Source organism: Schistocerca cancellata, chromosome 2 (genome assembly GCF_023864275.1).
Source record: "Schistocerca cancellata isolate TAMUIC-IGC-003103 chromosome 2, iqSchCanc2.1, whole genome shotgun sequence".
In the NCBI taxonomy this organism is placed as follows: Eukaryota; Metazoa; Arthropoda; class Insecta; order Orthoptera; family Acrididae; genus Schistocerca; species Schistocerca cancellata.
Genome location: NC_064627.1, coordinates 22023373 through 22047936, shown reverse-complemented (window position 1 = coordinate 22047936; position 24564 = coordinate 22023373). Strand labels below are relative to the sequence as shown.

The 24564-nt window shown below is 39.4% G+C and overlaps 1 protein-coding gene across 1 annotated transcript in view; it reads right to left on the bottom strand.

Moving 5' to 3' along the window:
- Positions 1 to 266: 266 nt before the first annotated feature.
- Positions 267 to 24564, bottom strand: part of LOC126150305 (Down syndrome cell adhesion molecule-like protein Dscam2) — a 195185-nt gene continuing 170887 nt past the window's right edge. Inside the window, exons 13-15 of the mRNA XM_049915868.1 lie at positions 13106 to 13282; positions 498 to 778; positions 267 to 373 (exon numbers count right to left, since the gene is read on the bottom strand). Of these exons, the coding sequence (XP_049771825.1) occupies positions 344 to 373; positions 498 to 778; positions 13106 to 13282 (488 nt within the window). The 3' untranslated portion in view covers positions 267 to 343. The remainder of the gene's footprint in view (positions 374 to 497; positions 779 to 13105; positions 13283 to 24564) is intronic.

Genomic DNA, 24564 nt, shown 5'->3' with positions numbered 1-24564 from the left:
TCTCTCTCTCTTTCAGTGACTGATGCACATGCACTAACAGGGCTGCCAAGGAGATATGAAGGATTCATATGGGAAGATTTATTGTTTTAGTCTCACAGCAACTTTTAATGCATTATATTTGAAAGTATTAAAAATATATGTTTTTGATGGTGAACTAATCATTATTTTTATGAAACTGTCTCTTACATTGTAATGTACATTAGTCAACTGTGAACTGATGTGCCCCCTCCTGCTTTTCCAATTAGATGCCCACACAGGTTCTATTAGGCTTTTGTAACTTCCATCTTCCTTTGTCAAGGCCAAAAGAGCAATTAGGAAAAGTTGGAAAAGAGGTGCAAGTCCCTCAGACCCCAGGTTGCAAGGGATCTACCAACTGAGAAAACATTACATTACTTTCAGTCAGAGGCATTATAGCTACTTCAATAAATGATGACTAAATAGACCACACAAACTCACAAAGAATACATTCCTTTCCTCCCATCCAAAAATATACTTACCATTTCTGAGATCTTAATGTTCCCATGGTACTGAACAGGTCCAGATGACACACATGACTCAATATTTTCAGCATTTTTCATTGATACTTCTAAAGGAACTCGAAATGTTGCGTAGGGGCTTATGCCTTTCCTGTGGGCAGGTGAAACTCTCACTGGTGTAGGCAGGTACACAGACTCCTGTGGTGTTGGACTGAGTGCCACCAGACCATCATCACTGTCATAAATGGGTGCAACAGTCTTCTTATCTGCTCCTGACATTAAGTCCTTCTCCAATGGCTTATCTGGAAGACATGAAATGTAATTGCCGCAAATCTCTTCCTACAAAAAAACACATCAAAGACATATTTTTCTCACTGGTATGTAAAGAATTGTCCAGTGGTACTTTGATTTGCTAATTTCGATGATTACAATAAAAATAATTGCTCTTAATATGTTTGTTTTCTAGTTGCTACTTTTTCTTTAATTTTGTCATAATGGTATGAACTATGTTTTATCGTTAACTGTCATAAAATTTCATACAAGACCTTATGACACAATGACATTTATAGCCTGCTAACAAGAAAATATCAACATATTTATACAGAAGAATATGAATTAGAACAGATTGCTGCTCAGCACATGGAGAAGGCATTGAGGGGCATCTACATCTACGTCTATGTAATTACTCTATGAATATAATAGAGGGAAACATTCCACGTGGGAAAAATATTTCTAAAAAGAAAGATGATGAGACTTACCAAACAAAAGCGCTGGCAGGTCGATAGACACACAAACAAACACAAACATACACACAAAATTCTAGCTTTCGCAACCAACGGTTGCCTCGTCAGGAACAACCGTTGGTTGCGAAAGCTAGAATTTTGTGTGTATGTTTGTGTTTGTTTGTGTGTCTATCGACCTGCCAGCACTTTTGTTTGGTAAGTCTCATCATCTTTCTTTTTAGAAATATGTAATTACTCTGCTATTCACAATTAAGTGTTGGCAGAGGGTTCAATGAACCACCTTCAAGCTGTCTCTAACGTTCCACTTTTGAACGGCATGTGGAAAAATGTGCACTTAAATTTTTCTGTGCAAGCCATGATGTCTCTTATTTTATTTTGATGGTCATTTCTCCCTATGTAGGTAGGTGGCAACAGAATGTTTTCATAATTGAGAGAGAAAACTGGTGATTGAAATTTTATGAGAATATCCAGTCACAATGAAAAATGCCTTTGTTTTAATGATTGCCACTCCAATTCACATATCATGTCAGTGGCACTATCTCTCTTATTTCACAATAATGCAAAACGAGCTGCCCTCCCTTGAACATTTTCAGTGTCACCCGTCAGTCACACCCAATGCAGATCCCACACCGCACAGCAGTACTCCAGAATAGGGCAGACAAGTGTGGTGTAAGCAGTCTCTTTAGTAGACCTGTTGCACCTTCTAAGTCTTCTACCAATGAATCACAGTCTTTGGTTTGCTCTACCCACAACATTATCTATGTCACCGTTCCAATTTAGGTTACTTGTAATTGTAATCCTTAAGTATTTAGTTGAATTTACAGCCTTCAGATGTACGTGACTTATCGCGTAACCGAAATTTAGCAGATTTCTTTTGGTACTCATGTGAAAACCTTCACACTTTTCTTTATTCAGGGTCAATTGCCACTTTTTGTACCACACAGATATCTTATCTATATCGTTTTGCAATTCATTTTGGTCATCTGATGACTTTACAAGATGGTATATTACAGCATCATCTGCAAACAATCTAAAACGGCTACTCAGATTGTCTCCTACGTTGTTAATATAGATCAAGAACAATAGAGGGCCTATAACACTTCTTTGGGGAACGTCAGATATTATTTCTGTTTTACTCAATGACTTTCCATCTATTACTTTCTGTGCAAGCCATGATGTCTCTTATTTTATTTTGATGGTCATTTCTCCCTATGTAGGTAGGGAAATTGCGAATCCAGTTGCACAAATGAGGTGATATTCCATAGGCACGCAGTTTGGTTAGAAGATGCTTGTGAGGAACGGTATCGAAAGCCTTCTGGAATTCTAAAAACATGGAATCAATTTGACATCCCCTGTTGATAGTACTCATTCCTTCATGAGTATAAAGAGCTAGTTGTGTTTCATAAGAATGATGTTTCCTGACTATGTGTCAATAAATCGTTTCCTTCGAAGTACTTCATAATGTTCGAACACAATATATGTTCCAAAACCCTACTGCAAATCGACATTAGTGATATGGGTCTGTAATTCAACAGATTACTCCTACTGCCTTTTTTGGGTATTGGTGTGACTTGAGCAATTTTCGGGTCTTTAGGTACAGAACTTTCTGTGAGCAAGCGGTTGTATATAATTGTTAAATATGGAGCTATCGAACCAGCATACTCTCAAAGGAACCTGACTGGTATACAATCTTGATTGGAAGCCTTGCCTTTATTAAGTGATTTAAGCTGCTTTGCTACACCGAGGATATCAACATTTATATTTCTCATCTTTGCAATTGTTCTTGATTGGAATTCAGGAATATTTACTTTGTCTTCTTTGGTGAAAGAGTTTCGGAAAACCATGTTTAATAATGCTGCTTTAGTGGCACTGTCATCAATGACTTCACCGTTGTAATCGCACAGTGATGGTATTGACTCTGCCTTGCCACTGTTGTGTTTTATGTATGACCAGGATCTCTTTGGGTTTTCTTGCCAGCTTCTGAGACAGAGTTTTGTTGTGGAAATTATTAAAAGCATCTTGCATTGAAGTATGGGCTATATTTCAAACGTCTGCAAGACTTCGCCAATCTTGGGGATTTTGCATTCTTTTAAATTGGGCATGCTTTTTTGTTGCTTGTGCAACAGCGATCTAACCCATTTTGTGTACCATGGGGGATCAGTACCATCAATTATTAATTTATGGGGTATGTATCTCTCGATTGCCGTTGATACTATCCCTTGGAAATGATTCCACATCTTTTCTATGCTTTCGTGATCAGATCGGAAGGAGTGGAGACTGTCTCTTAAAAAGGCATTAAGAGCATTTTTATCAGCTTTTTTAGATAGATGTACTTTGCATTTCTTTTTGATGGTTGTCAGTGTTACAGTATTCAGCCTAGCAGCAACTGTCTTGTGGTCGCTAAGCCTTGTATTTATCATGACGCTCCCTATTTGTCCATGATTATTTGTTGCTGAGAGGTCAAGTATGCTTTCTCAACCATTTACGCTTCGAGTGGGATCATGAACTAATTATTCAAAATAATTTTCTGAGAAAGCAGTCAGTACAATTTCAGATGACATTTTATGCCTGTCACTGGATTTAAACGTATAATTTTTCCAGCATATTTACGGTAGATTGAAGTCACCACTGACTATAATTGTATGAGTGGGGTACCTATTTGAAATGAGACTCAGGTTTTCTTTGAACTGTTCAGCAACTATATTTTCAGAGTAGGGGGAGTGTGTGTGTATGTGTGTGTGGGGGGGGGGATGGTCAGTTAAAATAACTTTTAGTCCAATTGTCAAGTATAACCTCTACCCATACAACTTTGCAGGAATTATCTAATTCAATTTCACTACAAGGTAAACTACTTCTGACAGCAATAAATACTCCACCACAAACCATATTTAATCTAGCCTTTCTGAACGCTGTTAGGTCGTTTGAAAAAATTTCAGATGAACTTATTTCTGGCTTTAGCCAGCTTTCCATACCTATAACTATTTGAGTTTCAGTGCTTTCTATTAGGGCTTGGAGCTCTGGTTCTTTCCCAACACAGCTATGACAATTTACAACTACAATAACAATCATTTTTACAACTACCTAACTGTGTTTTACCTGCCCCTGTTTAGACAGACACCCTTTCTGTGGTTTCCTGAGACCCTCTAACCTAAAAACTAACCCAGTCCCTTCCACACAGCCCCCACTACCCATGTAGACACTTTGTGGTTGTAATGGACTCCTGACCTATTAAGCGGAACCCGGAAACCCACCACCCGATGCCACAAGTCAAGGAATCTGCAGCCTACATGGTCACAGAACCGCCTGGACCTCTGATTCAGATTCTCCACTCGGCTGTGCATCAAAGGACCACAGTTGGTTCTGTCGACAATGCTCACGGAGTGCACACTGGCTTCCTTCCCCTCCTTGGCAACCATGTTCCTAAGGGGCCCCATTACGCACCTAACATTGGAGCTCCCAACTACAGACAGGTACATTTAAAATGTGTCTGTCTGCCATTCAGTGCCCCTGTATGGTGAGTAGCAATCTTTCCCAGTTCATATTGTTGCTATTCACTCCCAGATTTTCTGTTGTTTATTGTATTATATTAATCATATTTATGTTCTGTTTGTGAATGTGCAAATGATAAATCTAGTTTTCACTTTGTTACAAGTGGTCTACTTTACTTTATGAAACATCTTCTGTGACCTTAAACAGATATACATTCTCACTTAAATGCAGCATTTTTCATTTACTTTCCATGCTACTTTATTTGTAAGCTACAGCATATCCATAACAACATAATAAGTTGGCAATATGTGTGGTGGATGTCAAGAATTGCAGAAAGTGTGCCTTCCCCCAAATTAGAACTGCCAAAGGGAGAGTAACTGTGAGGGGAGGCCAGCATTAGCTGTTTGAAGCACTTCTGATACTATTATATGTGTTTTGTGCCTTTCGACTCGTACAGTAACACTTCATGTCTAGTGGCAGCTTAACATTGGCACCACTCAGAGACAAATAAAATTCTTTTGACTAGTTCCAATTTTCTCTGTTTTTTACAGCGCCAGTAAAAGTGCCAATTTATTGTGAACAAGCTGTACAAACAGTTCAGATCCTGCCATTTTATTAATTTGTCTTTGCTGATAAGATTCCTTACTGGTAAAGAAATAAGAATAGCTCCACCAGAAGAACAGCACAACACATGTGAAAGACAAACACATACCATAAGTAATAAAATATATGTATTGTTTATGTAATGTTTGTAGCTTATAAGCAATAGAGCACTATACATAACACCACTAAAGACACCTCGCTAAAGTAAGGTAAAATCGGTTCGATAACACAAAAATTGCATTTATCAGTTGCACATAGACAAATATAACCTAAAATTCATTAATATATTACTAATAATGCAGGTATGCAAGTCAACAAGATTTAATTACCAAATGCACAGATAGAACTGATGTAGACATTTAGCTTTTTCTCCATTAACTCTTCTTTTAGTCCCACAATGAGATAGATTTCTCAAAGATGCACAGTAAGTCTCAACTTAGTGTTGGGTATAATTAGCAGAAAATCTATTACACTTATTTTAAGACATTTTTAAACCAGTCACACATTTCGTTAAGAAGAAAACATAATGGGAAAGGGATGTAAAAAACATAAGACTATTTGAAGAGGCCTTTGCACAATGTTGATTTACTGACTTTAGCTGAGATTTCTGCAATCCAATTTTGCAGAATAATTATTCTAATTTATTGCCCATCACAGTAGTCTGTGAAGTTCTGGAACAAAATACTTTACAACTGAATAGATTTGATGGTTTCCACAATAATAGTTCACTGTCAAGAAGAAACTTCAGTGAGGTTTTCAAATGTACGAAAAGAAAAAAAATGTATGAGTTATTCTTGGTCTACAAGCTTTGTGGAATGCTTCCCCATTGACTCCACTACCTGCCATGTCACTCACAGAGGCTGACAGCCTAAGCCATTTGAGCTGCAGCAAGTCCATATCCTCTGGCAGGGAGAGCCTCTGCAAGCAGGGGCTGCAGTGCCCCATTGGAAGAGCTGAAAAGGAGCAGACCGGCCAGCTTGAGGACAGTTTTGGTTCAGTCTTGTGGTCACTTGCTGACAGTTAACGAGGCCTGCTAATCAGTCATCATTAATTTGACTTCTGTGAGCTCCATCTGAATGGAATGGATTTGAGTTGCTTTACTGAACACCTTGCCTGTATGGTGACCTGCTGTGTATGTGGATACTGCATCTAAACATAACTGGATTTAAAATTTATGCTTGTTTTGCAGTCACTTTTGCTTTCCACTTGCTCTCACTGCTTGCACTGATTTGTTATTTGTCTTTGTGTGTATTTGTGTTTACTTCCACTGCTGCATTTGTTGCAATTCTCTTGTTCTTCAAGCTGCACCTAACACTGTTCCTTTTAGCTAATTTCTTTTGGCTGTTTTGTTCTTGTTATTTAATTATGGCTAGCAATTTGCAAAACACAGTGCAAGAACCCTCTTCAATTCAAGTTATCCAGTTCCAGGACCAGGAAATGCAACACGTAATGCAAATGATGACACAGATCCTGTCAAATCAAGCAGCAGCAGCACCATCACCACTAACCCCACAATCTGTAGCCCAGCCACAACTACTCCAAGTGCCAACTTTGGGCCACCTTTTTGGACATTTGAAATTAACATGGAGGAATGGACTGAGTATTGTACTCAGCTCAATGTACATTTTGCAGTGCATCAAGTGCAAGGTATGTTAAAACCTCCTTATTTTGTGGCTACAGTTGGTGTGCCTACTTATCATCTTACTATAAAACTGTTCACAACCATGTGCCCTGAAAGTGCACCTAGAAAAATTTGGTAGCTGTGCTACACAAGTATTAGCATTCTCAGGTCAATGTGCCTGCAGCTAGGAATAAATTTTTTTGCCTCCAATGACAAGCAAATCAGACCTATAAGCAATGGGTAGCTGTACTGCAGGGTTGACCTGTCACAGTAATTATAAGTTTGAGTGTGGTCGGTAATTTAGTGATGAAATGATTAGAGATGGTATCACACAAAATGTGTCAGATTCTTGCATTTCTGATCAGATTTTAAAGTACCACAACCCCGGCCTCAAGCAAGTCTTCATTTGATTGAACATCCGGATTTGCATGACATTTCAGTGGCTCGTTTTGATTCCACACCGATTTGTGCTGTGGAGGATACTTGTACACAGTGTATGCCTGTTAACAGCCAGACAAGGCATGCTAAGTCTCATTTCAATATAGTAAACACCAGCAGCACTGACACAAACAGTCTAGCAGTGTCAGTTCTTGCCCCCATTGCTTCAAAGTACATATGTGCCCAGCCTGTCATTTCATGACATTGTGCTTCCATTTTGGGAAACATGGACACTTACAGGCAGTTTGCTGGAAAAGGAATGAAGTGCAAAAACAGTCAGTGCACTAAGTGAATGCAGTATTTTCAAGGCCTACTTGTGGCTATCCAGTAGCCCAGTCACATTCTAATGCATCACAGAAAATGTCAAACACTTCTTCCATTCAACATCACTACAGCAAACTTTTTGTCACAGTGGAAATTGCCAAACAGAAAATTTGCTTGCAGTTTGACAATGGTTACTTGTTCAATAAAGAGACGATTCCACCAGTCTCAATCTATGTTGTCTGCCTACAATGGTAATGACATTCTGGTGTTAGGTCTGTGCAACCCACCCTCTACTTTTTGCAGCATCGCAAAAACAGTTCCATTTATAGTGTTGTGTTCATGTGGCTACGAAAATATTTTTAGAATGGATTCTTTTCAGTTATTTGACTTTAAAGTACAAGACATGTTTTATTAGTGAACTCATTTGTGCCTGTCACTCCAATATTGGGAAGTTGCAAGGAATTTATTGGCTTATTTCAAGATGATTTAGGCAGGCTAACAATTCTGAGATTTGTATCTGTATGAAAGGCAATGCTCAGCCTCACTTTGTTTTTGCTTGCCCTGCTCCTCATGCAATTAGGGGCCAAGTTACACAGGAACTATTAGCTCAACAAGAAATTGGAATGATTGTACCCACTGCAGCCAGCTAATGGGAAAAAGGCAGAAAGATTGGGTTTAACATCACTCTCAACATCGAGGTCATCAGAGATGGAGCTCAAGCTCAGATTTTGTCAAGGATGAGGAAGGAAATAGGCCATGCCCTTGGAAAGGAACCATCCTGACATGTGCCTGGAGTGATTTAAAGAAATCACAGAAAACCTACATCTAAACGGCCGGATGCAGCTTTGAACCGTCATCCTCTCGAATGTGAGTCCAGTGTGCTAACCACTGCGCCACCTCACTTGGTACCAGCCCATGGGCATTGCTGTTAGTCATCATATGGAAGCTATCAGGGAAAGTACATTTGTGTGCAAGCTTTAAGTCAACAGTCAATCCACAAATTGTGGTTGACTCATTTCCTTTGATATGCCTGACGAATTAAAGCACAAACAGGGTGCTGGTCACTTTTATTCAAAGGCTGATTCGCGATATGCTTACTTTCGCAGTTACCTGTTGATGAACAGTTCCAGCACGTTCTTGTTTTCAACAACCATCAGGGGTTATTAAAATTTTCACATTTGCCATATGGCAGGGCTTCCGCACCTGCTATCTTTCAATGCTACTTTGAATAGGTAATGACCCAGGTCCCAGTTTGTGGAAATTACTTAGACGATATTCTTGTTTCTAGATGTACTCCTGAGGAACATTTAGCAAATTTATGCAAACTTTTTCAAGTGCTCCAAGATGAAGGTTTATACTGCAATAAAGGAGAGTATTCATTCTTTCAACCTGAAATTGTGTATCTAGAACATGTCATCAACAATCAGAGGGTTCACCCCTTGCAATCATGCTTCACTAATATACATGATCTGCCAGGTTCTTGCAACCAAACTGAATTGCAAGCTTTTCTGGCAGAAACTGAATTTCAAGCTTTTCTCGGAGAAACTGAATTGCAAACTGTTCTAGAAAAATTAAATATTACATTCGATTCGCCCCCCGGCTGTGCAGATTGCTGCTCTGTTGTATCACCTTTACAGAAAGGACGTTCCATTTGTGTGGTCTCATGATCGTCAAATTGTACTTCAGAAACTCAAAAGATGCCTTGCTAAGTGACTATTGTTTTGTGCAGTTTGATCCTGCAAAGCCAGTCATTCTTGCTATTGTTGCTTTGTCATATGAAATTGGCACTATCCTTTCTCACAGAATTGGATCTCTAGACATACCAATTGCTTTTGCATCCAAATTCTTGAACAAAGCTTAGAGTAATTATTTATGAATAGAGGAAGAAGCTCTTGCTACAGAGTCACCAAATTTCACCAATACATATATGGCAGGAAGTTCTGCTTGGTGACAGATCATAAGCCAGATGTTTCACTGTTCAGCTTGATGGGGCTGGTTCCTCCCTGTACAGCACAAACCTGCAGTGCCAGTTATCAATATGAGAGTGTGTATCAACCAGCTACAAAACACTCAAATGCTAATACCCTTTCATGCCTCTCAGTAAGCACTGACTTGGCGTTTGACACTTCTGAAGAATTTTGCTACCACACTGATGCTCAGGATAGTGAAACTTTGCACTGTGATACAATTTGTCACTTGAAAGTCGTGTTATTTTCTTCACATAGACAAATGACCAATGTCATGAAGTGGTTCATTTTACACTTCAGCAGTAAATTCTTGGTCTCCTGCATCAAAGCTATTGGGGCATGGGAAGAACTAAGCAGCTTGCCTGATGCCACTGCACAGGGGTTGGTATGGACAACAAATTGAGCAATTCACCTCACAGTGTATGGTTTGCATGGAGCACTATGCTTCTTATGCTTCTTTGTGACAAAAAATTTTTGACTGACCCCAGACTAGTCTCCCTTGGCAAAGAGTGAATATTGATTACACGGGTCCCTTCTGGAACCCTACTGGCTTCTTGTCACTGATGCTTACAGAATGTTCCCATTTGTGGTTCTGATGTGCTTCCCCACAATTATTAGCACAGTGAAAACACTGCAGTCCATTTTTTGCATAGAGGGCATCCCTAAATTGACCATTTCAGACAAAGGACCACAGTTTACATCAGTAGCATTCCAGCAGTTTTGTGTTGCCAATGGAATCAAGCGTTATCACCACTCCACCGCTTCACTCCTAATCCAATGGTGTAGATGAACAACTGGTTCAGACATTGAAGCAAAAAATGTCCAAGTTGTACGCTTCTCACACTAGAGAGGAATCACTATTGTTGTTTCTGGACTCATACTGCTCCCAGCCATGACATGAATGCTCACCACCGGTGCTGTTGCATGCTTGCTGACACTGGATCCTTCTTCCAACTGCTGCATCCTCCATCATGGTTGCCTATCATTCCACAGCTGCACACTCAGTTTAAGCCTGATAATCTTGTCTTTTTCAGATGCTTCCATGGTAGCAAGTGCTGGGAGAAGGTAATTGTGTTGAAAATCATTGTTTATTCCATGAAATTAGTACAGGTGCCCTCTGGAGTGTTACAACGTCATAAAAATCAGTTGCGTGTTTGTGGGCTTGGTTGCTGTGCGATTGCTTCTCAATATGGAGACGTACTGCCCAGGAGGACCCCCCAGCCTCTGCCATCTGGTCCTGTGCTGGCAGTGCTGGATGGGGAGCCTAAGGATATCAATGTCACCATGTTGCCATTGCTGCAGCACCAGCAGGGTGCACCACTCCACACAGCTGTGTTCCACTGGGCTGCCATGGCCTCTCAGAATCACTGTCACCTATGCCACTGTCATTGCCTGTGCCATTGCCGTCGTCGAGGGAGGAAGACTCTGGTCACTGCTGGGCATGGGGACATACCCTTTGTCCAGGTTTTTGGGATGGTGTTCCTTGGTGAGCTCAGGGCATATGCCAGGGGTGGGTGGGAGCTCAGCTCCAGTATATGATGGTGGTGGTGGTGGGGGAGGGGGTTGGGGGGGCATATGGACATATGGAAGCCTTTGTACCAATCTATGTCTTCCAGTGGAGACAGCATCCACAGGCAGAGACTGCAGCACCCCATTGGGAGGGCTGGAAAGGCATGGACCTGCTCATGGGTGGTCTTGGTTCAGTCTTGGGGTCACTCACTTGCAGCTGAAGAGGCCTGCTAATCAGTCATTTTTACTTAGACTTTTGTGACCTTCACATGGATTGGATCTGAGCTGCCTTATTGAACACTTTGCTTGCATTGTGACCCTCCTGTGTATTTGGAAACCGCATGTTATAAAGTTAAGTAATATCAAAATTTTGTTATTTGTCTTACTGCCCTTTTGTGTTTAAGTGCCACTTTATCCTCATCATTTACTCCTGGGATGACATAAGAAACATAACGATAGAACATGTATAGAACTGAACTAAAATTACACTGATGTATGAGTGGCCTTTACTGTTGGGTTGGACTTTGGTGTGCACAAAAGCTGTGGGTTTTTGTATTGTACTGAAATATCAATACCAATTACAATATTATTTGATCAATCAAAGATATCAAATAAAACTATATGGCTCGAGAGACCTTCTTCGAGTCTCAAAAACATCTATTATGTATACACACAACTGAAGTGATGAATGAAAATTTGTATCAAAGCCAGTTTTCGAATCTGGGTCTTCTGCTTACTTCGCATAAGTGCTAACCACTGTACCAACCTGCCGCAGTAGCTTTGCACAATGCCGCAGACTACCCTATCACTCCTCCCTCCTCAATCCAAATTCCCATTCATGTCTCAGCTCAATTGGTATTCTCCTTGACCTGCCTGAAACTGGGGCACAGGTGCTTGAATCAAATGAAACTATATGGTTCCAGAGATCTTTGGTTTCAAATATCTATGATGTATAAATGCAGACTGAAGTGCAAATGAAAATCTGAACCAAGGCTGGGTTTCAAACCTGGGTCTCTTGCTCACTAAGCAGATGCACTAACCTGGCACAGCAGCTTTGCACAACTGCATGGACAACCCTGTAATCCCTCCCTCCTCAGCACAAATTCCCATTCATGCCTTGGTACACTTTCTTATTGTCCCTCAATTTGAACAGCACTGCAGAGGCTACCCAACTGTAGTGGAATAGCACCTCGGCAACAAATTAAATGGTGGATCCTACCTGATGTATATATGCAGACTAAAACTGCAAAAGAAAATTTGTGCCAAGGCCACGATTCATATCCTGGTGTCCTGCTCACTAGGTAGGAGTGCTAACCACTACTCCTCCCTGGCTCAGTGGCTTTGCACAACAGCATGGATTACACCAGCATGCCTGCTGCTCTGTCCAAATTTCCATTCATGCCTCAGCTCACTTGGTATTTTGTTCAATGCTGAGATATATTCTAATACAGTTGGAGAACCTCTCGTGCTGTTCAAGTTTAGGGGGAATACCAAACGTGCTAAGATGTGAATGAGAATTTGGACTGAGGAGGGAGGAATGCAAGGGTACTCCATGCAACTGTGCAAAGTCGCTGCACCAGGGTGGCGCAGTGGTTAGCACATCTGACTGGTGGGCAGGAAACCCAGGTTCATATCCTGGCCTTGGTATAAATTTGTATTTGTCACTTCAGTCTGCACAGATACAATCAAGGATACATATCTATTGTATATAAGTTACACAGAAATCCCTGCAATAAACAAATAACGTAGCAGGTATTACATTACCTACAAACTATAGATCATTAAATAAGAATCAGAATACAAGGGAGAATTGCTTGGTTTTGTAATTATGAAAAGAATGTTTACTTTGTTTCATAAGTTGGAAGGATATAATACTGCAAATGTATACAGGTGGTAGAGTCACAATACCAAGCATTCCGAAGTGCTTTTGGCATGATTAATTTCATCTCAGTTATTATGAACTGTTACTCATATGTAGCTGTTTGATAAAAATACCTCCAAATGGTTTTGACGACAACATCTCTTGATTTTTTCTGAGGTACAATAAAAGGCCAGTGGCAGCTGCTAGAAGAACTATAACAGCTGATGCTGTTGGTCCTATAATTCCAAGATCACTATAGAACATTTTGCCCCCAGATATTGAACGCTCTGCAGCATCAGGTGAAATTGTGGCTGAAAGTAAATTTGACAACAATTAAGAAAAGATATAATTTGGATCTGTAATAACATACCTTATTTCTGAAGACTCTACAAAAGTTTGAAACATGACTAAATTAAAACTGTGTAAACAGAAAGAGTATCTCTAATTCAGTAGTAGCCATTATTATTAAATTTGCCATTACAGTGATTCATTTCCTCTGTTTCAGCCAATCATTGGCTAATGCACTGTCTGAAACTCTGCACTTTCTTCAGTTTTAATCTGCAATTCATAAGTAAGGTCAGAGTCTACGTCTGCCCCTAGATATTTCTTGCAGTTTAAAATACGATTTTAAAATTTCTCTCTCTTACCATTAAATAATCTATATGAAAACTTCTGATGTCTCCAGTACTCTTCTAATTGTACGATATTCACTCATAATTTTTAATCCAAGAGTTAGCAATTATTAAATTTTTCTCTGTGCAAAATTCAACTGTATGGCTTCCTTGTTCATTCCTTTCCCCTAGTTCACGTACTCCTACTATTTTTTCTTTCTCGCCTTTCCTTACTACCAAATTACAGTCTCTATCACAATTAAATTGTATTCTCCATTCACACATTCATTCCTTCTTTCACACAGAATGTTCTGTAAAACCCATCCCAAAGGAGAGCCTTCAGGAATGCAGAAAAGTCAATTTATACATAGATAGGCAGAAACAATCACTACAGACTATTTCTAGTAAGTATGCTAACACCAAAGTATGTCTACTTCATTAATTATGTGAATACATGTAGCAAATGAGGTAAAAGGGAATACAGACAACTAAAAATGAGACTGACAGAAAATGCTCAACGGCTAAGCAGGAATGGCTAGAGGAGAAATTCAAGACTGTACAACTATGCATAACTATTGGAATGATATATGCTGTATACAGTCAAATTAAACAGGCCTATGCAGAGAACAGAAGTTTTAGTATGAAAACTATAAGCTAAGGCAGCAAGCCAGTACTAAGCAAGGAAGAAGCAGCTGAAAGGGGAAAAGCATATATTGAGAACTCTACAAGGGAAGATCCATATCTGGATCTTCACCACAATCACATCTGTCATCATGTTCATCCATAAGGCACCACTTGATCAGGTTTGCCTTCACTGGTGCTATGCTCATTCTGATGAGGTTCAGGCTCCTCCTCCTCTTCCATCTCAGGTTGTCACCACTGGGTATCTTCTGCAGTGGGGAGTAATCATTTGGAGGCTCAGTGAATTCTTTGCTCACAAATTTCTTGTCAGATTTAAGTCTTTTGGCCCACAGGAAGCTCCAAAACACGGCACGGTGTGGCACTCATCGAAATATGCTTAAGCTTCTCTGTATGGTTGTGATCAGTTCATCGTGTATTGTGGACCGTAAGTCTAGCTGCTTTGTATAGTTTACCAACCAGTGAGAGTTTCATCATGTTTTATTTAAGCTTACATTGATATTTTTGGCATTTAAGGATCTTTACTACTCTGGGCAAGCACGTTTTGCTGTGGAGAAGCACAGCGCCTGATCTGTGGTTTTCAGCATCTTTGGTCCAGTCCTCCATTTGCATCTGTACATATTCAGCTTTCAATTTGACTGTTTTGAGTGAAGGTGGATGGCACTGACTTTGTGTTTGAGGGTTTTGGTTTAAGTGTTTTTTGTGATAGTATACTGACATGATTATTGGAGCACATTCAACATTTTGTTCTGCCTGTAGTCCTCATCACTACTGTAGAGTCTTGCACCATAGGGGAGCAAGGGAGAGGATGTTGTTATGTGTGGCCGGTATCCTCTTTTTACAGCACAAATGCACATATGGATTAACACAGTTCTTTATTTACATGAACCGATAGCTGCTACTTAACTTTAATGGAGTCCATGTATTGTGGTACAAGCTCATCCATAATAGTTCTCTTGCAAACAATATTAGTTATCTAGCTAGGGGCATACTGGTCACTATGTACGATCGTAGCCTGGGATGTGAACTGACAAGACGCCAAACTGGAGTGTGAGTTAGTGTGTCAGTGACTGAGTTAGTGCGGCCCTCCAGTCAGCTGTGGCGGCCTAAATACTTACTGTCATAAGGGCAATGGTAACATGTTGCTTGCAAACCTGCCTCTGGCCTCTCTTCTGATAGGGTCACTTGATCCAGCACCTACTACCGATCTCCGCACCACATATTTGCCGACTGGTGAGCTGGCAACAGCTTACACCAGCACACTATCTCTTTAAAACTCTTTCTTTGTGCTGTGACAGCATGATCATCAATGTACAGGAAGTGACTCAAGTAATTTGATGTTATTTGGTCATTGGTATAATGGTTGGATAGGAAAGGAGTCACGACACTGCCTTGGACAAGACTGTTCGTCTGCCATTCCCATAAGTGATCTTTGCAATCTGGTAATCTTTAAATGTGTCATACAGTTTTGAAATGAGTGACCTATGGTTTCCTGTGTCATATGCTAGTCTTGTGATTTGTTTACTTTCATATCTTTATATTTTCATTAAAGGACAAGTAGTATCAGAAACAAAAGTAATGTTGCCAGTCTTGATCATCTGCAAAAAGCAGTTAACTATATATTCTTTAAATATTTGTTCACTCAACATTATTTTCAATATTGTAATTTCTTTTATTAGTTACAACTATTATATGCAACCAGTTTCCATATTTTTGTTTCGCTCATTCATTTTACAATATGTTGCAGTCTACGGTCCCAAAATGTATACTTCTCCTCCATCAGTATTATATATGTATGAAGGAGCAATATACTAATTCAGTGTGTTGATAAAAATGTATGAGCTGAAGACTATTTTTCTTGCAGTATTTTTGTTTGTAGCTATTGCACAGGATTTTGACATAATAGCCCTACTACTGAATACCATGTTATACCAATGAATCTATGTAGAAACTGATGAATGTAATACTGCTGTAACAAGTATATTTAAAAACTGGGCAAGATCAGTCAATGGAATTGAACTGAATTGTAGTATCTGATTAGTGGGAAGTCTAACAAGGTGAAAAAATTACTGCCAGTATGACAATGTTCATGTTGATTAAAGCTTAGGTGAATTTTTTTTATATTCATGCAATAATCACAACTGCAGTGTCCAACTGAACCTGTATTATAAGTTAGACATGCCATTTATTGGTCTGGAAGAAATTTGATTAAGCCTATAATTATAATTAAACTTGCAAACCTGGCAGTGCTTTGAAATTGCATAGTATGTATGGGAATTGGATATACTAATCTACTTCTGCTCCTCTCTTTGTGCATCTTCCCATCTCTTCCTCTCGCACCCTCTCTCTGTCCACCAATTGTCTCTCCCTCTCTCTGGCCATCTGCTTGTCCACCCTCCACTTCATCGTGCCCCTTTCACTTATGTACACCTCCTCCTTTACCCTCTCTGTGTCAGTTTCCTCCCCTCCCCCCTTCAGGCTATCTCCTCACACCCCCCGCCCCTTCCACACTTCTGACCTTGAGCCTTGGTTACTGTTATAGCAAACAAACCTTGATTGGGAGTTGAAGTCACTTAAAATTGATGGATAAAACAGTTGTGATCATTGGTGTATGGGGTATGAGAGAGCCCTCTCCAGCTGCTAGATGTGTGAGAATGATAGCTTCAATGATAGTGTTTCACATGGTTTTGCATGATTTAGAGTCCCCAGCAATATACTAATCATAATCTGGCTCTCTGTTAAAACTAACTGCAGGGTTGGATGATTTAGATTCACAGCAATATACTAACCATAATCTGGCTTTCTGTTAAAACTAAAAAATAAAAAAAAGCACATCAGCACATTATTGTAAATATAATTTATGTGAAGACTGATATGTAAGGAGTATATGTTTGGGAGAAACAATTTGTCTAATGATTTCAATGCCCTGCTACCATAGTTAAAACTGACTGCAAGAAAGAAAATGAAGCCACATATTTTCACAGCTCGCCACAGCATTTTCTTTCTTGCAGACATTTTAACAGAAAACCTGTACATTGTTGTTTTAAAAAAAATAAACAGGCTGTGTTCGTCTGAGTGTTTATTAGAGTATTGTGTCCAGTCCCAAGCGAATGAGACAAGAATTGAAAGTGAGGGTAGGAAAGCAAAAATTGAAATATTTTCAAATGTTCCTTTACAAAGGAAAAAACAGGAGAATTTCCCAAATTTAATGCTTGTACCACTGAAAAGATGAATGAAATAAGTATTAGTGTCAGTGGTGTTGAGAAATGGGTGAAATCGTTAAAACTAAAGAAAGCTCCAGGCCCTGATCGAATCCCTGTCAAATTCTATACAGAATTTGCAGTTGAATTAAACCCTCTTCTAACTATAATCTATCGAAGATACCTCAAACAAAAAACTGTGCCTAGTTCTTGGAAAAATGCTTCTACAATATACTGTCCAATACACTTGACATCCATTTATTGTAGAATCTTAGAACATATTCTGACCTCAAACATAATGAGGTATCTTGAACAGAATGACCTCAATGCCAACCAGCATGGATTTCAAAAACATGTCACATGAAACCCAACTCGCACTTTTCTCATATGACATATTGAAAGCTTTGGATCAAGGTAACTAGGCAGATGCAGTATTTCTTGTTTTCCAAAAAGTATTTGACTGAGTACCACACCTACACTTACTATCAAAAATACTATCAAGCAAAATTTCTGACTGGATTGAGGACCTTTTGGTAGGGAGGACAGAGCAAGTTATCTGGGATGGAGAGTCCCTGTCAGATGTAGAAGTAACTTTGGGTGTGCTCCAGGGAAGTGTGTTGGGACCCTTGCTGTTCACACTGTATTTAATGACCTTACAGACAATATTAATAGTAAAATCAGGCTTTTTGCAGATGATACTGTTATCTATAATGAAATACTATTGGAAAGAAGTTGCATAAATACAGTCAGATCTTGATAAGATTTCAATGTGGTGCAGAGGTTGGCAACTTGCTCCAAATGTTTAGAAATGTAAAATTTTTACTTCGTAAAATGATATATATATAATCCTATGACTATAATATAAATGAGTCACTGTTGGAATTGGCCAACTCATACAAATACATGGGTGTAACACTTCAGTTTATTGGAAGAGTACTATGGAAGTGCAATCAGTCTACAAAGGACAATGCTTACAAATCACTCATGTGACCAGTTCTAGAATATTGTTCAAGTGTGTGGAACCTGTAACAGATAGGACTAACAGCAGATATTGAATGTATATACAGAAGGGCAGCTCAAATGGTCATAGGTTTATTTAATCCATGGGAGAGCGTCACAGAGATACTGAAGGAACTGAAATGGGAGACTCTTGAAGATAGGTGTAAACTATCTCAAGAAAGTCTGTTAACAAAGTTTCAAGATCCAGCTTTAAATGATTATCGTGAGCATGAGATTAGAATAATTACTGCATGCACAAAGGCATTCAAACAATCATTCTTCCCACATCCCATACAAGAATGGAACACGAAGAAACCATAATAACTGGTACGGGACCACATCACAGTGGTTTGCAGTAGATATAAATTGTGTAAAAATTTTAAGCAAATTAGTCGAGAACTTGTCAAGATGTTTGCTAACAATGTTTCTTCTTTATATATTATATATACCATGTATATATTTAAAAAATGTAGCCTATGTCAATCTAAACATTTATTAAAGCATCACATAAAAATTTGAAATAAACTGGTAAAGAATTTTTTGACAATTTTCTACCAGCTACAATTCACTTAGTTCAAAATAAGCAGACAGTGTAGGGTGCATGAATTAAGATGAACATGTTTTAATGAAAAATTCATACTACCCATAATCATATTAGTTGAATAATGAAAAACATTATTTTATTAAACACGTAATTTGCCATTTAATGAATGTGTTTATTTGTGAGCTAATTAATTATGTAAACTGCAGCTATTGCCAAAGAGGAGAGAAAATCTACACAGCAAAACAAATTTGCAAGTTATGTGACTGAAAATTTTTGTAAATGCCATACACTTTATAAATACATGGGGGCAGTGTGCAATGTGTGGGATGCACACAAGCATCAAGTACACATGGGTGCCGCAAGACAATGCTTTCCTGTTTGTCATTCAGTGCTGATAAATCAAAGGTGTATGCATCTTGCAAATGGCACAATTTGCATATGGGCATTATCAGTCATTACTCAAATGTGTATGATATGAAGTTGAGAAAAACGTGATATTTCAATATACAAGAGTAGTTAGCACAAGAGTAGTTGTCCTGCAAGCTCGCAGTTCAATTTCATCGCATAATGGTTCCTTACAGATCATTTCACATTGACTGTCCTCTTTGTTGAAATTGCTGCCAACCCTGGGATCTACCAGTTGTAGCATCATACTTCTGTGGCAAAGTTAATTGTAACACTGTAGTGTTGTGTTCTTTGCTAATAATGAGTACTCAGGGTTGCCACAAGTTCCCCAGTGAAATTCCCTGATAGTTCCCTGATTTACAGACAAGTTTGAGGGAATATCTAAAAAAAAAAAAAAAAAAAAAAAAAAAAAAAAAAAAAAAAAAAAAAAAAAAAAAAAAAACCTTGCAGGCAGATGGTGTTTCCTGGTGTGAGCAAAAATCTTAAGTACTAACTTTAACATCTTTTGTAATGAACTGTTTTTATATGGAGAAAGCAGGCCACATGGTATATGTGTTTCAATAAGACCACTGATGTTATTTGATTTCAATAAAATGAAACACATTTGGTGACCAAATACACATTTCCTTGGAGCCACAAGACAAGAGTTAAAATCCCTTCATTGATTTCAGAAATAACCTCAGAAAAAAGTACGCCTCTTGAAAGAAGTGTATACGGTGTGGAAGCATTGTGTGAATCAACACTAGAGGTGACTGCCAATAAAATGATGGATCTACTATATTTGTTATTTTCAGCTATTACCCACTGTGTTATATCTATTATTTTACAGGTATTGTGTGATTTTTCTTTTGAGAAATGTATGAGTACGTACTGCACAAACCTCAAGTGACTGACACAATTTTATTCTTCTTATCGTTCATACTTTCTAGCATATAAACTGCTTTTGAAGTTCCAAAATGTACTAGAACAAATAAAATGTCTATAAAAAGCTACACTATATAATGTACTTGTGATGAGACAGTCGAAATTCCTGAAATCCATCGCCCATGGCCTCTAGCCTGCTGAGGACCACTGCAGTCCTGGGTCCATGGATAAACCATGGAAATCCTCTGCATTACATCACACACAAACAGACCTAGCTCGTGGGTAGATTGGCGAGACTAGATCTGATGGGCAGGGCCTGCACATTAGTGGGAAGTGAATGGCTTCAGATCGGCAGGCCCGGTCCATTACAGATCCATACACAAACAGCCTCTGGTTTCGGCCCAGACTGCAGAAACCCACTTGTGTGACCAGCTATTCACAGGTCACTGACAGCATGTTGATGAAATGAGACCACAGTGATCAACCCATGCAACAGATAACTTGTTAAAGTATTTTGATAATCAATAATAATGAGGAAATGTAGCAACTGACCATAAAGATGATTGCTGAGCTGCAGACAGGCACGTAGAAAAGATAATCACACTCTCACAACTAAATTTTCAGCCATAGCTTTTGTCAGAAAATGAGAGCACACACACATTCACACAATCATGCAGACACAACTCATGCACACATGACTGCCATCTCCGGCTGCTGCATCTACAACCTCTGGGAATGAGATCCAAACAAATCCTCTCATGCCTCCCTGCCTCTCATTGGCAGGTGCTAGGCTAGTGGCAAGAAGCACTGACTGCAAGCTGAGGGGAGTGGTAGAAAGGGGAGAAGCAGTAGGAGTGAGGGAGTGGTGAAGCAGTGCACATACTCAGCTGCACCCAGCTAGCGACGATGTATGGCACCTCAGTAAAGTAAACAAACCATTTCATTTACTGAGACAAAAATGAAACTTTTCCAGGTTTTTTTCCAAGTATCCCTAATATTTTCCTGACATATTTGAAATTCCCTGATTTCCTGAACCTGTGGCAACCCTGGCACTGCATCTGAATAGGAACATATTTATATTATGTGTTCACAAATTTATGTTACCTCCCTGTGAAATCTATACTGCAGCAGTCGATCAGTGCAAAAGGCACTTGGCATCAAGCAATGCCCTAATGTGGGTTGACAGCGCCAATACTGGCTTATGTCAGCATCTCCTTGTGCACGCCTTTACTTACAGGTTGCAGGCACCCAGATAGTCACTCTCTTCATCCCAGCACTCTCTTGCATCACCTATACTGACACATGGAGAAATTCAATATTCTTATGTCTCATTTTCAAAGTACTATTATACCACAGTGATTACAGTATACATCATGCTATGTCTCATCAGAAAAATGAGCTGTGGATGTCATTACAATTTTGTTGGGTGTCAAACAGAAAATTGAAATCTGTAGGATTGCGACTGAGGTGAGAATTCATTCCCCATTTCTCTCAGTGAGTGACAGGAGAAAATGATCATCCATTTATTGGGAATTCTTTCTCATTTGACTTCCACTGCTGATAAATCAGAGGTGTATACACCTTGCACTGATCAGCAGTTGTTGTTGTTGAGGTCTTCAGTCCTGAGACTGGTTTGATGCAGCTCTCCATGCTAATCTATCCTGTGCAAGCTCCTTCATCTCCCAGTACCTACTGCAACCTACATCCTTCTGAATCTGCTTAGTGTATTCATCTCTTGGTCTCCCTCTACGATTTTTACCTTCCACGCTGCCCTCCAATGCTAAATTTGTGATCCCTTGATGCCTCAGGACATGTCCTACCAACCGATCCCTTCTTCTAGTCACGTTGTGCCACAAACTTCTCTTCTCCCCAATCCTATTCAATACCTCCTCATTAGTTACATGACTAGCCACCTAATCTTCAACATTCTTCTGTATTGACCAGCAGCTGTGCTATAAATTTCACATGGTAGTAACACAGATTTGTGGCCATACACATTAGAACCAATGGGCTTCATATGCCAGGGATGACTTATGAACTGGGACAGACACACTAAAATGTGGATCTTTGTAACAAGGAATATGAAGTTAAATGAAGGCTGTTGTAATATAGGCCCAGATGCAACGAACAGAATAAAAACTGACATTACCATGAGTTTCAGAACAATTGGCATGAAAGGTTCCAAGAGGTTCTGACATTGGTGCCGATGGCTACATGTTTTGTGTGTCCACAATACACACAGCTATAGCAATCAGATCATATTATTCAGTAAAAAATAGTGAAAGCCTGATGATAAATTTGTGGCATGGTCACATGGACTTGATACTCTACCTATGTTTCTTCAGCATTTAAATTCATTCCATCCAAATATAAACTTCACAATGGATGTGGAAAAAGATGGTACTTTACCTTTTCTTCATGTTTGGGTATGAAGGAAAGCAGATGGAACCTTGGGACGCAGTGTGTACTGCAAGTCAACGTATACAGATCTATACTTGCAGGCCACATGCTGCCATCAACGTGCATAGTGTGGCAATGCATTACGTATGTTAACTCAAAGAGCGCATGCAGTACCTGATTCTGAAAGCCAGTTGAGTGAAATACAACTTTTGAAGACAGTGTTCCAAGGAAACGGTTATTCTGAGAGACAGCTATGTAATGCATTCTGGCCCAAGCGAGTTCAATCTATGGAGCAGAATGAAGATACGAAGACACCCTTCACTTTGGACTTTTTGTCGTTATTTTGGTGCTGTTTTGTCAAGAATCAGAAGAGTCCTGAGAGGATATGACATTAAGTGTCTTTCGACCATCTGAAAAACTGAGGAATCTGTTGGGTTCGGTTAAGGATGATCTTGGCCTGAGGAAACATGACATGTACAAGATTTCTTGTAAATGTGGGGTAGCATATATAGGCCAGACACGTCGCACAGTACAAAAACGCTGCAATAAACATCAGCATCATACACGCCCACGCCCACTGGAAAAAACAGCAGTTGCAGAACACTTATCTGAATACAGGATTTTGCATGATTTATGAAAATATGGAAGTTTTATACCTGCCATCATCTTTCTGGGATTGCATCATGAAGGAAGCAATATGTATTCATACAGCTTACGGGACTTCAACTGGGCACAGCTTGGAACTCTGCATTGGCTGCCATTAAAGCATGATGAGAAACTCAAGATTTTTTTGATAATAGAGTATGGTTTTTTTAGTGAGAGACATATGGCCACACTGTTAGCGAACATAGCATACAGTGCATATGTAGGAACGCTGGCTGCTCTGCAATTTTCAGCAGAGGGCATTTGAATACGGTGGCATCGATCGGAAGATCATTGCGCACGTGTGATTTCTGCACCTGTGCATGCATGTTCTATACACAGTAGCGTCCATGTGTGGATACCCTCAGTTGTTCCTAGCCACCACCAAGGTTGAACCACCTGAAGATTTCAAGTCTTGTTGTGTTGTGTATATGTCAATTGAGAAATAATTAATAGCATATAAGTAAAACAACTGAATGCTCATGATCTATAAAGTGTTTTCACAAAATATTGTTACATTGTGTGCAATTTATCCTACACTTGCTGGTCCACTGCGCCTTATGGCAGCATTGTATGAAAGCCCAATAAAACATATGCAGTAACCTTGGAAAAATCATTCCCCATATCAACTTCCTATAGTTCATGATAGCATGATGCTTTTAGGAATCATTGGCTGGAGCATTCTCACTCATTCACTCCACCACTGAACAACTAGTATTTTCGTCCGCCGCTCGTGGTCTCGCGGTAGCGTTCTCGCTTCCCGAGCACGGGGTCCCGGGTTCGATTCCCGGCGGGGTCAGGGATTTTCACCTGCCTCGAGATGACTGGGTGTTTGTGTTGTCCTCATCATTTCATCATCATCCAGGAAAGTGGCGAAATTGGACTGAGCAAAGGTTGAGAAATTGTACGGGCGCTGATAACCACGCAGTTGAGCGCCCCACAAACCAAACATCATCATCATCACTAGTATTTTCACATGTTCAACATTTCAGCTATGATAATTGCAGTGGCAGGTATCTTGAACGTAGTTGGAGAGAGTTCCAAATTGAATCATCGTAGCAATTGTGGTTCCATAAAATTCAAAGTATTTGTCACATCATAACATCTAAAATTCATTTTTTTTTAAAATGCAGTTAGATCTTCATATTGCTCATATGAAGTGCACTAATTCAAGTCTGTATATTCTTTAGAAATAACTGGAAAATCTGCTACAATTATTACAATGATGGTGCTGTGTCAGACTTTTGTGCTATTGTGTCCACTGGAGATTTCAACAAGCTGAAATCCTT